General features: G+C 38.4%; 1 protein-coding gene across 1 annotated transcript in view; it reads left to right on the top strand.

Annotated features, from left to right (window-relative positions):
* The window catches only part of NHS (NHS actin remodeling regulator), a 222,438-nt gene extending 212,013 nt beyond the window's left edge, over window positions 1–10,425 (top strand). Inside the window, exons 6-9 of the mRNA XM_044287565.1 lie at window positions 1,494–1,625; window positions 3,292–6,222; window positions 7,411–7,537; window positions 9,320–10,425. Of these exons, the coding sequence (XP_044143500.1) occupies window positions 1,494–1,625; window positions 3,292–6,222; window positions 7,411–7,537; window positions 9,320–9,881 (3,752 nt within the window). The 3' untranslated portion in view covers window positions 9,882–10,425. The remainder of the gene's footprint in view (window positions 1–1,493; window positions 1,626–3,291; window positions 6,223–7,410; window positions 7,538–9,319) is intronic.
* Window positions 10,426–14,216: the final 3,791 nt, after the last annotated feature.

The raw sequence follows: 14,216 nt of genomic DNA, 5'->3' as shown, positions 1-14,216 counted from the left end.
AATACAGTGCTATAATGATATATGAACATGATTCCAAAACCCCAAATGTATAGCAGTGATGATTATTCAATAAAGATCAAACTATGTGTATGTTAACATGATTATACGAGTGAATTAATGTGCGTTTGATGTCATCTAAATACATAAAGAGCCTCATATATTAGTACTGTAATAATACATGATCCTAACCCCAAAATCCCAACTATATAACCATATTGATTTTTCAATAAAGTGATGTACTATTCTAATCAAATAAAGTCCTATGGCGCATTGTGTCGCAAATAGGAATTTTTTATGTCGTATTGTGTCGCATCTTCCCTTCACTACTTTCTAAAGCAACAATACAGATTTAGACACATTTAGAAATCGAAATGCATGCTGGTCATGAATTTGGCACAAACAAAATATGGCACAAAATAAACCTTTATATATTTGCCCCACAGTGTTTTTTATGCTATTCAGTGTAATGTAATGTACGTGGGGTTGGTGGTGTTTGCTGCCAACCTTTCTAGATCATTAAACATAACAAAAGTAGTCATTGAACTAATACATAATAGAAAGTTAGATTATTGAAGCTAGCTAGCTTTAATAATAGAAAGTTAGCTTGCAGTTTGAAAAAGGCTCAGGCTTGAGCCGAAACTAGTCCCTGATGATGCTATTACGCTTTGAATAAAAGCCTCTTCATATTGTCAAGAAAGACTTCGCTGTACACTAATGGGACGCCTTTCCTGGACGTGTGCACAGCGTACAAACCGAAGCGGCGACCCATCTTCTTCAATACCTATCCTGAGGGTAGGTCATCAGTCGGAAAACCCCTTTGACTCTATTAACATCAACACCCGTGCATTCTTCTTGGGCATCGCTGGGGTTCTGACTCCTAGACCACACGTCTCATTGATATGTCAAATAAGTCTATTGTCTGAATACATCTTGAAATACTAAAGGCGTCTCCCGGGTTTGGGATGGCCTATACTTAGGATCTATTTTACATCGCTAGGGCTCTGACTCGTGCCACCGTCACTGATCAGCTGTTTGAAGGGGCCACAGAATTTGCGTGAGCACTGCATTGTTCACAGTGATCCATCTACCCACACTCAAAGCGCAGTATTCGTCTATCTCCGCAACTCCCATAGAAATTAATAGAGCGGCCACGCGCATGCCTGACCGGCTGCTCTGTTAATTTCAGGGGACTGCAGGGGGTACAGTCCCCTATTTTTGTGATCGGTGGGTGCCAGTGGTAGGACCCCCACTGATCTAATAGTTATCCCCATCCTATACATAGGGAATAACTTCAACCAACCAGAATACCCCTTTAAGGATAGGCCATCAATATCCTGAACCTAGAAAAACCTCATTATGGTAGTATCCAAGAATAACATTGGGCATTTTATGTTACTTGATTAATAGGTGTTCTCCAGCTATAGAGGTTGAACATTCTAGTAATGTAATGCTTGATCAATGAAGAATTAATAAGCATTTTTGTTTGGTTGCAGGTGTTGGCTTTGACAGAGAAGCAAGCATACGTTGCTCGCTAGTTCATTCACAATCAGTTCTGCAACGTAGACGGAAATTGAGGAGAAGAAAAACCATATCAGGAATTCCAAGGAGGGTTCAACAAGAAATAGGTTTGAATCTGAATTGAACACATTGACACAAATAACAGCTAGAGAAAGTCATATTATAATCTAGATGTCAGCATGAACTGAGCTGATTATAGACTAGGCGATCATACAACAAGTATTTCATTTTTCTTTTGGATTTTTCTATGGAAAATCATTAGTATCATGAAAAAAGTGGTCCTGGTTTTGTGGTCCCACTTGTATTTTTCTCACAAGGTTGTTAAAGGGGTTATCCAGGAATGGATAATGATGTCCTATCCTCAGGAAAGGTCACCATTATCACATCATTGGGGGTCTGAGTCCTGGAACTCCAGCCAATCATCTGTTTCAGTGAGCCACCAGGCTTACCCAGGCTGGTGAGGACAGCTTGCTCCCGACTGCTCTCCAAGCACAGCACGGAACATTGTATAATGGGGCTGAGCTGCAGCTAGGCCTTGTGACCGATGTATGGCGATGTCACATGGCCTAGGAAGAGACTGTGGTGCTCATAAAGCACCTGCTTCTTTTAATAGCTGATATCAGATCAGTGTGCGTCCCACACCCGGCCGATCTGATATCGATTACCTATCCTGAGGATAAATCATCAATATTAATTGCCAGATAACCCCTTTAACAAAAAAGTTGAAGAAGAAACAGAAACGATTCCAACCAATGGATCAATTTTGAGTGGTTGAAACTGATTATATGTAGTACCACAAACATAAAAATGATCATTAACAATCGTGAAATTGTTTGGATTGTTAATAATTGGTACATCTATGGCCATCATATCAAGCTCATCTTATTTTGAGCTACCTAAGTAAAGACGTCAGGGGAGACAAGGATTGAGTAGTTGAATTTCAATTGTCCAATCCTTTTGTTTAAGGCTGGCAGCAGCTTTCTTACATCTCCCCATTTAGGAGACAAGCACACTCAGTCGAGCTAAGTGGGCATGTTTATGGGAAGGTCGGAAGAGATAGCTGTAAGTTAAACAAGAGTTTCACCAAGAACTTTCTAATGTGTATGGCCACCTTAATCATACTGAGTAAATGAACACAGAATAACACATGTAATATACCTCCTTATACTTATTCCTGTTCCAAGACTGGTTGCTCATAGAAAGAGTGATGCCATATGTTTTGCATGCAATACAGAAATGATCTATTGGGCAATGGGTTAAATTAAGTGGCATCATATCACTTGATGAAAGTAAGATGTAATTTGAGCATCAAAATACCATCTTCTATAATGGATATTAAAGCGAGAAACATTAAACTTTTTTTTAAATACGGTAGTTCAGGGATATACTGTACTTTGTATTTTCAGACACATTTGAACTATTTTCAAAATGCTTTTTTTTATTAAGAACATGACTTTGATTTTATAATGTTTTTATGTTAAAGGGGTTGACTGGTACCAGGATGTCAATATCAGATCTATGGGGGTTTGAATATTGACACCAACACCGATCATGTTTAAAGGGGTCACAGCAGTCATGGGATCAACTGTGGCTTTTCAACGTCTACATGCTACTTGATAGATGATGAATGTTTATAGGCCAACCCCTTTAAATATTACATTTGTACAATTATGAATAGACAATTCATTTTTAGGGGCAGTATTGCTTTATTTTATTTTTTACTTATCTGCTCACTGTGAGAATTAATATATTGTAACTCTTTTTTTCTTTCAGATTCAGATGAGTCACCTGTAGCACGAGATCGGAATGTTTTAGTGCATACAAATCCTGATATTGCAAATTCTGCAAACAGAAGATCTGGAACTCGAGATACAGAGTGCCAAACTGAAGACATTCTCATTGCTGCTCCCTCGAGAAGACGAATAAGAGCTCAAAGGGGCCAAGGGGTTGCATCACTCTCTCATTCTGCAGGAAACATTGCAGCTCTAACTGAGCCTGGAGACCAAATGTTCACCACAACAGTGTCTAATCGGATTCGTTCTCGTAGTCTTCCTAGAGAAGGTGCTAGGGCAAGCAATGAACATACCTGTGGTGCTCAGTCTTCAACTTATAAAGATGATTGCTATATAACAAGCTCAGAGAGATCACTTAAGAAGGAAGACAGCTTAACGGGTCCATGTTCCCCAGAACACCAGTCTCTAGGTTTAGTATATTCTCACCATAGTCCACCATTAGAGAGAGGTAGATCAAGATTATCAAGAATGGCAGATTCAGGCAGTTGTGACATTTCTTCAAATTCTGACACATTTGGAAGCCCTGTTCACTCCATTTCTACTGCTGGAGTGTTACTGAGCACACACATGGATCAGAAAGATGATCATCAGTCATCAAGTGGAAACTGGAGTGGAAGCAGTTCTACATGTCCCTCCCAGACATCAGAAACAATTCCTCCAGCAGCCTCTCCCCCACTGACTGGTTCTTCACATTGTGATTCAGAGTTATCTTTAAACACTGCTACCCAGGCTGGTGAAGATTCGAATATCTTTAACATTGAGCAATACAATGATGACCACTTGGACAGCATAAGAGCCCACAGGGCCAGCTCCTTTACATCAACAGTTGGAGATTTGCTTGATGACCCAAATAACAGTAACACAAGTTACAGTGAATGGAATTATCTGCACCATCACCATGATGCATCGTGTGGTCAAGATTTTAGCCCACATCGCTTAAGGGGAGATAGCCTAGGCTGCCCAAGCTTTACTAGTATGGGCACATATGATAGTTTTCTTGAAAAGCCAACATCAGAGAAAGCAGATACAGCATCTCATTTCTCTGTGGACAATGAAGGATACTATACCTCCATGCATTTTGACTGTGGTCTTAACAGTAACAGGAGTTATATTTGTAACTATGCACAGCCAGGGACTGAGAATGAGCAAGATACAGGTGTTTCTCCCATGAGTTCAGACTGTGTTTGGGAACGTTATGTAGATCACAGAAGGCAAGAAAGACAGAACATCTCATTTAAGAAACCAAAGGCAAAGCCGTCACCACCAAAACGAAGCTCATCTTTGAGAATTTCTGATAACTACACAGATGTTTCGGACATGAAAGAACCAAAGATAACCAGTGGTCAGCAAGTACTTCACACCTCCAGGGAAATGATGCTGCCACTTGAGATTTCAAATACACCTTCAAGAACCGAAAACTTTTCTCCACCAAATCAACAGGACATTTCTTGGGTCAATCGGGAAGATAACGATTCGAAGAATACTCAATTTATCACACCAGAAATTCCATCATATAAAGAGGAAGGAGGTGAACAGCATCACTATGCAGATATGTGGCTCCTCAATGACTTGAAAACAAGTGATCCTTATAGGTCTTTATCAAACTCAAGCACTGCTACAGGTACTACTGTCATAGAGTGTATCAAGTCACCAGAAAGTTCAGAGTCACAAAATTCACAGCCTGAATCTCGTGCCACCACTCCTTCCCTTCCTTCAGTTGAGAATGAGTTCAAATTAGCTTCACCAGAAAAATTGGCAGGGTTAGCATCTCCTTCAAGTGGTTACTCTAGCCAATCAGAAACGCCTACTTCATCCTTTCCTACTCCTTTCTTTTCGGGACCGTTGTCACCTGGTGGTAACAAAAGAAAACCAAAGGTCCCAGAAAGAAAGTCCTCTTTACAGCATCCATCTAAATGTGGAAATATTTTCTTAAGCATAGATACAGAACTTCCAATTATACCTCCTACACATCTTGACCTAAGTGCTCTTCATGTGTTTCATAAACCATTGCCATACAGACCACAAATACACGCTTTCAGTCATGTCAATCAAAATCTGTCAGAGGATGAAAATACAAATTCATCACCTGCCCTTGCCATAACACCTTCAGTGCTGAAATCTGTCCACCTAAGATCAGTTAACAAACAAAACAGGGAGTCCAGACTCAAAGAATGCACTAACATATTATGTACACAAGATCCTACAATAATTGTGGAGACTTATCCCCCTGAAAAAACAACTGTGCCAGCTCCTAGAAAATCAATATTGCGCCAGTTTTCTACTGAGGAAGCAATGCTACCATATATTGATGCATCGCCAGTTGACACAAGCCCAGAATTTTTTTTTCAAGGTAGTGCCCTCTTTACTGGTCATGGTTTATACAAACCAAAAGTTACGCCACCTTTGATTAGCAAAGCTAAAGAAGCTGTACCAGAAAAACATAAAAAATACAGGGCTGAAGATATTATAGAAGAAACTATTTTCACAGCACAACCAGAAACCATTACAAAATATGTACAAGATTATTCTACCATCTTCAGTGATGTTGCTAGTGAACAAAGGAGTCATTCCCAAGAGGAAAGGCAACTCAAAGCAGAACAGGAGCCACACATACATTGTGAAAAAATAACCATATCTGAAACTGTCAAAAGAACTAACACTGGGTTTGATTTGAAAGACAGAACTGCTGAGGTGTCTCCATTGCCCAGCAATGAGCCTGACATAAGCAACAATGACAAAGTGCCTGGAAATACTCTCAGCTTTGAATCAGAGATCTCAACTTTAAATCCACTCAGTGACGAATGTCCACAGCAGGAATATGAAACTATATCAGGTATTCCAACCAAAAGTGCCTCAGAGGACAGCAAGATAGAAGACACATTAGAAAGTACTGATGACATCTCATGGAAAGGTTTGCTTAGTATTTTTTATTTTTGATACATTTTAGTATACAGTCAATCTATAAATAATTCTTATGATTACATATAGTGTTTTATATTTTTTAGTACAAACAATTCTAATAAAGTCATGGTCCAGCCTATTACAGTCATGCCTAAGTGTGGACCATTAAATTAAGCACCATGACATTCATTTATTTTTAAATATGTCTGCCTGAAGAGTTGTTTGAAAAATTTGTCAAAAGATTACATTTATCATACAATAGACATAAAATACAGTTTAACCTCTTTTAAAAAAAAAAATACCTCTTTGAGAAAAACATACCCTTATCCAGACCTGATGTTCTATTATATATTTTCAGTTCCACTATATAGTATGCATCCTGCATTTTTTATGAAGACCACTCCCCTAGAAGACAACTATTTAATGCAATTTTGCAGCACACCTTGGAGTAAATCATTGGCGTATTACTTAATTCATAGTAAACCAATGAAATGCTCCAGTGCCCAATTGTGTACCATGGATTCATTTTGTACAATGTAGCTTTAGGCAAAACCAAGAGAGGAAATTTGCAAACTTTAGGATAAAAAACAAAAACTAAATATTGTAAGTTATATTAAGGGGAATCTGTCAGTGAAAATGTAGTGCAAATGGGGTAAATACTGGAAAGGAGCGTTCCTAGGAATGCTTATGCTGATAACTGCCCCATATAAACGTGCCACCTATCACCTGATAATTGTGATATTCATTGGGTGAAAGCACTGTTAATGCTGAAACCAAAATTATCATTTCTAGGAAGCAGATCACCCTGTATCAGTATGGGGACAAGTAACTGCAGCAGCAATTGCTCATGCCCATACAATGGAGAGGGGTTGTTACTTGTAATTGCAGCTCTCACCTACTCTAATGAGGCAATTATTGTCAATGAACGGTTTGTTCCCAATAATTGTATATAATTGTAGAAGCCTTTATGGCGAATGTAGCCCAAAGAACAATAATCACTTATCAACTATATCACTTATTCACTCCTATTTACCATACTATCCAAAGAAAACAAAAAAAACAACCTACCTTAGTAGGAAAACACATCACACGGTTAGACTGCATCGTAGAAAATTCTCACTCGATATAGACGGCATTTGCTATAATTATATCAGCAAATCTAATACAAGTCATAACATGTCTTCAATCTTTATTTCAGAATCCTCTATGAGTGAGGATTCACTTGTATCACCAATGAGTGAGGATTCCCAGGCTGACAACGACGATGTCTTTGCATCACCTAACAGACCCCGCACTACTGAGGACCTTTTTGCAGTCATCCACAGGTAAAATACACTGGTATTATACAAGTTATTGCACTGATTAATTCAAATTATGAGAATACTTTTATAAGTACATCAAGGATAATATAATTTGCTTTGGTAGCTGAAAAGGACAAGCATCTCATAACTTGATAGAGCCATGCTTTCTAAAACCACAAACAAATATTTTGTTTGTTTCGTTACTTTGCGAGTTCGGGTACCCGGACTTTTTCACTGAAGATCGGGTTCGAGCGATTTTATTATTTTCCATTATAACATGGTTATAACGTAAAATAATAGCATTCTTAAGACAGAATGCTAAATAAAATGGCCATTAAGGGGTTAAAAATAATAATAAATAAAAAAACTTACCTCATCCACGTGGTGATGTCATCGCAGGTCCTTTTGCAGGTCCTGCAGAAAGAAGAGGATACCGGCTGCGCAATCAAGTGGATTAGATGAGTTTTTTTTTATAATTTTTAACCTCTCAATGGCCATCTTATTTAGCATTCTGTCTTAAGAATGCAATTTTTTCCCGTTATAACCATCTTATAACTGAAAATAATAAAGTGAAGTTTGGGTCCCCATTGACTTTAATGGGGTTCGGGGTCAAGTTCGGGTCCCGAACCCGAACTTTGACCTGAAGTTACGCCGAACCCGAACCCAAGTGTTCGCTCATCCCTATTCGTTAGCTCTCTCTCTCTCATATACATATATATATATATATATATATATGTATATATACACACACATACAGCAGCCAAGGCAGAGTGTCTTACATATCTTCTGTCTAGGGTTGTTCTGTCTAGGGTTGTTCTGTCTAGGGTTGTTCATAGCTGTAAACTGTTAATAGATTGTGTTAGAATCTAGTCGACAGAAACTGAGCACCATGGTAGTTGTAGGGGTAGACGGTTTTTTCAGCAGGGATGCCAACCTTTTCTGGTCTGAACCAGTCAGACTGAACTAAACCTAAGGGCTTCAAGTAAACTCAATGGAATATTAAAATAAATTTATGGCATATCTTATTTCACCCATTTGCACTCCAGAAATTAAGAGACCGTACATATTGTACATGTGGCTCTCTCCACTGAGTTCCTACCTCATCTACTCCTTTCTGGAGGGCCACACAGTTGCGGTCCCAGAGATGGCATACAGTACACCATTAGTACTCACTCATCCTTGCTCCAATGCTACACCACTCCTCTATGACATGGAAGCAGCCACTAGTCATGTTTGTGGCTAGATGTTTGGGAGCTGCACTGAAAGGTGTTACTGGCCCCATGGAGCCCCAGGAAGACAGGCAGTACATCCCTGTTTTACAGTGAGAATAATACTTTTTGCCAAGTAGGTCATTTTATATTACAGACAACAGCTCATAAGTATCTCAAGGTTTGTCTACTCAAAGTACTGTTCCTTAAATAAAGATATATACACTTCTACCAACCCCAAAAATGGATAGTCTGAGGTGAATAAAGCTTTGTATATTACCTATTGGATCAAAACCCAAGGTAGTGGCTGTGGGCCACTCAAAAGTTTTCTGATGATATCAGGCCTCCATAGCAAAGAAAAGACCCACTAGACTATAATTAAGCATATTGCAAAAAACAATCAACTCAAATACAATGATTATTCTTAAACAAATACATATAAAAACTACTGTATGTAATAAAACGATGTAATAAAAACAGGAAATATATTTTCATTAATGTTTACACTAAATAAGTATATTTTCTTTATAATAAAAAATATTTTAACTTTTTCCTGTCTGAAATATTAATGGCATCGGTATATGTATGTTTTATGCAGATCTAAAAGGAAAATTTTGGGCAGAAAAGATTCTGGAGAGTCCAATGTAAAAGGCAAAACAAAAGCTGTAACAGCAGCACCACCCCAACCGGCTACACCATCAGGTTCTCAGAGGTCTGCAGGTCTTATCTACAGGAATGCCAAAAAATCAAATACATCAAATGAAGAATTTAAGTTGCTCCTCTTGAAAAAAGGCAGTAGGTCAGATACCAGTTATCGCATGTCAGCAACAGAAATCCTGAAGAGCCCAGTAACTCCCAAGTCGATTGGTGATTTGTCCCTTGACTCCTCCAGCTCTGAAGAACCTGGACAGTTGTCACCTGGTGGCGATGCTTTTTCACCTTTATCACCATGTTCTCCTCGGGCAATATCTGAAGGCTTTTCAATGAAGACTGCCGCCTCTAGAGTTGGGAGATCCCGAGTGCCTCCTGCTGCAAGCAGTAGCCGTTATAGTGTTAGGTGCCGGCTATACAATGCCCCAATGCAGGCCATTTCTGAAGGTGAAACAGAGAATTCAGATGGAAGTCCTCATGATGACAGATCTTCACAGAGCTCAACGTAGGACTAGGACTCTGGTTTACGTGCAAGAAATTGCCACAAAGAAAAAAAATGAAACTGAAAAAAAAAAATATGTATGTGCCAGCTCAAAAAAAGAAGAGAAAAGAAGGGATATCCATACACTAGATATTGCTCCAGGACCATGTCCAGTTACTATTTGGTGGAAACATTGGTTTGTATTTCTTTCCAATGAACTTTTCAGATACAATATACCTGCCTGATAAAAACAATATAAATGTATCAAAAATATCGCAGGGTGCTGTAAGTGTTAAGGACATATAATAGCACTGAAAAATTACAATGGACATAAGAAAATACTAGTGCAATTATTTATCATTTAGAATTATGGAAACTTGTGTTTACTTAAGCTATGGTTTTCTTTAAAATGTAGTTATTGTATATCAGTAATCTAACAAAACCACTTTAAAGGGGAAGTAAATGGGAAAGTATTGCTGTGGAAAACTACAAATATTGTAAAAAAAAAACAAAAAACAAAAAAACAAAAAAAAACAAATAACAACTAAATATCGAAATATAACTTTGCTGAAGTGCTTCCCTGGGAAATAAGCAGAAGAAAAGAAGAAATAATTCTTGAAAATAAATATTTTTGTACATTAGGAATTCAAATAATAGAGCAAACTTTCAAAGTAATTAAAAAAAGATGTAAATAACATATTTTTTATAAAATTGTACATAGGATTATTAAACTAAAATTGGATATGCAGCCAATGAATAAAAGCATTAGAAATCATGGACAGTATGCGCAGGGCTCTTAAATAACGCTTTGCAGCACACAAAAAGAGAAAGATTCAGAGGGTTAAGAGGTAATTGTATTCTGTGAATACCATCGTCCTGTTCTGCATCACAGAAATTTTTGACCATGATCATTATAATACTCAGCAGCCTCAAATTTTTTTTTCTACATTTTTAAAGATTTGAGTATATGTTTTTCTAATGTAAAAAGAATTTGAAAGTACTGTAGCATTCACTCTTCTTTTCCTACTAACTACTATGTTGACTGCAAGACCAATCAAATACAGAAGGGTAACACTGGCTCTTGATGGTATAGCTCTACAACCCAAAAACTGCCTGTTGTCAATGAGCCATCTGGAATATAAGCTATGTGGCAAAGTTAAGGTCACTGATGAGTGGGGTAACAATGTTGTGTGACCTTATATGACCTTTTCGGCCACCCTTTCTAGAATATTGGGGCTGTTTGGATGGAAAATGCTTTTCCAAAGTGGTAATATTTATGAAACATAGATCTTTAATATGGTAAGTTTGCCCTATTTGCACTCAGCTATCCATACTATATGAGGTGCTTTCTGTAAAGTCTTTTAATTAGTAAAAACTAATTGTTAATGCCCAGTATTCCTGATGGAAGTGCCATTATAAATGAAACTGTGACAACTGCAAGTGAGCACAATATTGTTGACCAACAAAAGAACGTCTTTTGTACTGTGCACTGGATCTTGGACTTAAAGGGCTTGTCTGGGAATACCTGACTTACAGTAACTGATACCTACAGCCTGCCTATTGTGTTGAAAGATTCTTACTTACCTGCTCCCCACCGCTCCAGTTCTGCGGGATGGCTCCTCCAGTCCACACCTGGTTTACTTCCTCCTTGGCATGGTCACCTGCTCTGCTGCAGCCAACCACTGGCTTCAGACGGCATTGGTTAAAAGTTAGGTATTCCCATCGGGCAACCACTTTAAGAGTGGAAATGATTACTCTAGTATACAGAGCAATGACTACTATTGAACATGTGTAGCACGAGAAGATATAGATGGTAGAAAGCCTCTGTGCAAGAACTATATTGACCCTTTGCTCACCAACAGCTATTTTACCAAGACTGAGGCACTCACCAGAGAGCTTCTTCCTTTCCTATCTCAATTCACCAGTAACCGTGAATCATTTGTACATCCCTTTACACACAATCTAGTAGACAATAAGGAGCACTGTCTTGTTTCTAGGGCCTCTGTGCAGCTGCATAGGCTCTACATGTGGTATTTCCGCCCTTGTCATATGTACGTTTTTCTTTTTGTTCCTGTGTCTTTCACTTAATTTATTATTGGTCATAAGAAGTGATATCTATACAGCTGCATTTTGGTTAGCACTAAATGGGGTTTACTTAGCATCTTGGGGCCAGAAAATATACAATATTAGTTATGATAAATCCAGAAATATGACTTACTCATCAAAACCTAGAAACATATAACAAGATCAGAACATGATTGCCCTTGGATCATGTTGGCCCTAGCGATACCACTACACCAGCATGGTGATATCACTTAGGGCCCATTCACACGGCGTATGAATGGATGCGGACTCATTCATTTCAACGGGGCTGCAAAAGATGTGGACAGCACACCGTGTGCTGTCCGCATCCATGGTTCCGATCTGCTGCCCTGCAATTGTGGACAAGAATAGGCATTTGCTATGAGAGTGGTGGCCATGTGCGGTCTGCAAATTGCAGAATGCACACGGGCTGGTATCCATGTTTTGCGGGTACGCTTTTTGTAATACAGCCATCTGAATGAGCCCTTAATGTAAAGTATTCAGCCAATCCAATAAATGGAACTGAGCAGGGCTGAGATAAACAATAAAGAGGCCACAATGATCATTGCAGCCCCTTTGTCCTGCTGATAGATGGGTGTCCCAGGGGATCAACAGCTACTGATCGTACATTGATGGCTTCTGTTACGGATCGGCCATCAACTAAAAGGGAACCCTGATTAGATTTTAAAAAATTGTTTCAGCATTTATCACTGCAATATTAAAAGCACAATATCTTTGTCTTCATTATTTCACTCCTAGAAATGAAAAGAGAGCCAAGCACTTCTTCAGTACCCAGCCTTGTCAAGTTTATGTTAATACATTACTGTTTGTCTTTTCTTAAATGGTATCAAATCATTAAAGGGTTTTCCCATCTAAGCCTTTCATGGCCGACATCAGAATAACCTGAGTAAGCGACGGCAAGAGGTGGGCAGTGTTACGGAAGCGACTGAGCAGACTGCTCTTCCGATTCCATAACACTCATAGCAATGAATGGAATGGGAACTATGCAAACAGCATAGCATAGCAAGCTTCCTATTTCCAGAAATAGCATAGCTAATAGTTACTGCTATGGGACAACAGAGCGCCAACAGCTTGGACATTTCCGTAAGTCCGGCAAAACTCAGCCAGTGCTTACTAATTCTGATCTCAGCCATGAAAAGGAACTAGTATAAGCTAAAAGCAAAATATATTTCCTTACCATGTTCTGATGAAGTCATATGTACCCCATCTGCAGATATGGCCTAGCCATTAAGAATCAGATTCTTATTGGACATGAATACAATCTTGTCCATCAATACTGACTTGAACTAAAGGATAGTGAACGTGCAAACAAAAAGAGATGCTGAATAAATAATACTTGAAATTTCTTGAGCTTTAGTAAGAATAGTAGTGAACATTTAAAAAAAGTGATTTGCACTTTTGATTATATGTGAGACAGATGTCAGTAAGGAGTAATGTTTACACATCTAACCAAGTACTATGAATGAGACAGTAAGTGGTGAAGGTATAGGGTGGGCTGGTTGTGGCTGATCTGGAACTGTATGAGAAGAAGTAAACTAATTATGGCCTCCAGCAGGTTTAACTAAAGGTTGGAGATGTTGTCATGTGTGATGTACTTTTCTACATCATTTATTTGTAAAGACTGATCCTTTTTGTATCAGTGGTGGGAGACTTCAGTTATCCGAAGACCCTTAAGCTTGGGAATCGGTTAGTGAAAATACATTTGTATAGATTATGTCAGGAAAGGGTGAAGAGTATGTATCCCATAGGAAAAGAGTTTGAATAAATATGGTTTTCCTAGTCTTAAAATGTCATTTTAACATGCATGGCTGTTAGAATACAAAATGAAATATAAAGCATAAATGTGGGGGAAGGGGGGAGTGCCATTGTCTATATTCCTGCACTTATAAAGCTTTTAACATACCTAATACCTAAATATGAGATTTTTTTTCTTGATACCTTTTAAAAGTGCCCATCAGGTATTAGACAAGAGTTTACGTGTAAATGCACCACATACTACATGCTTGTATTAAAAGAAATGTTTTTTATCATTATTGAATAAAGGTCTTATGATTGACATGGGCATTTACTGAGGGAACTTGATTATACTTTTTAACCACTGTTCAGTTACTATCAATGATGTAGCCTTCACCTACCACAAGATCAGCATGTCCACATATTGTACACAGTAAAGCATGAGGGGAAATGTTATTGTGTTGAAACATCCAAATTCAATTCGCATAAAACTTAATTTGAATACTGTATGGAGCGTGCACTCCGT

The sequence above is a fragment of the Bufo gargarizans genome, chromosome 3 (genome assembly GCF_014858855.1).
Source record: "Bufo gargarizans isolate SCDJY-AF-19 chromosome 3, ASM1485885v1, whole genome shotgun sequence".
NCBI classification, from domain to species: Eukaryota; Metazoa; Chordata; class Amphibia; order Anura; family Bufonidae; genus Bufo; species Bufo gargarizans.
The sequence above is the reverse complement of the archived record's forward strand: the minus strand, read 5'-3'. Positions and strand labels throughout refer to the sequence as shown.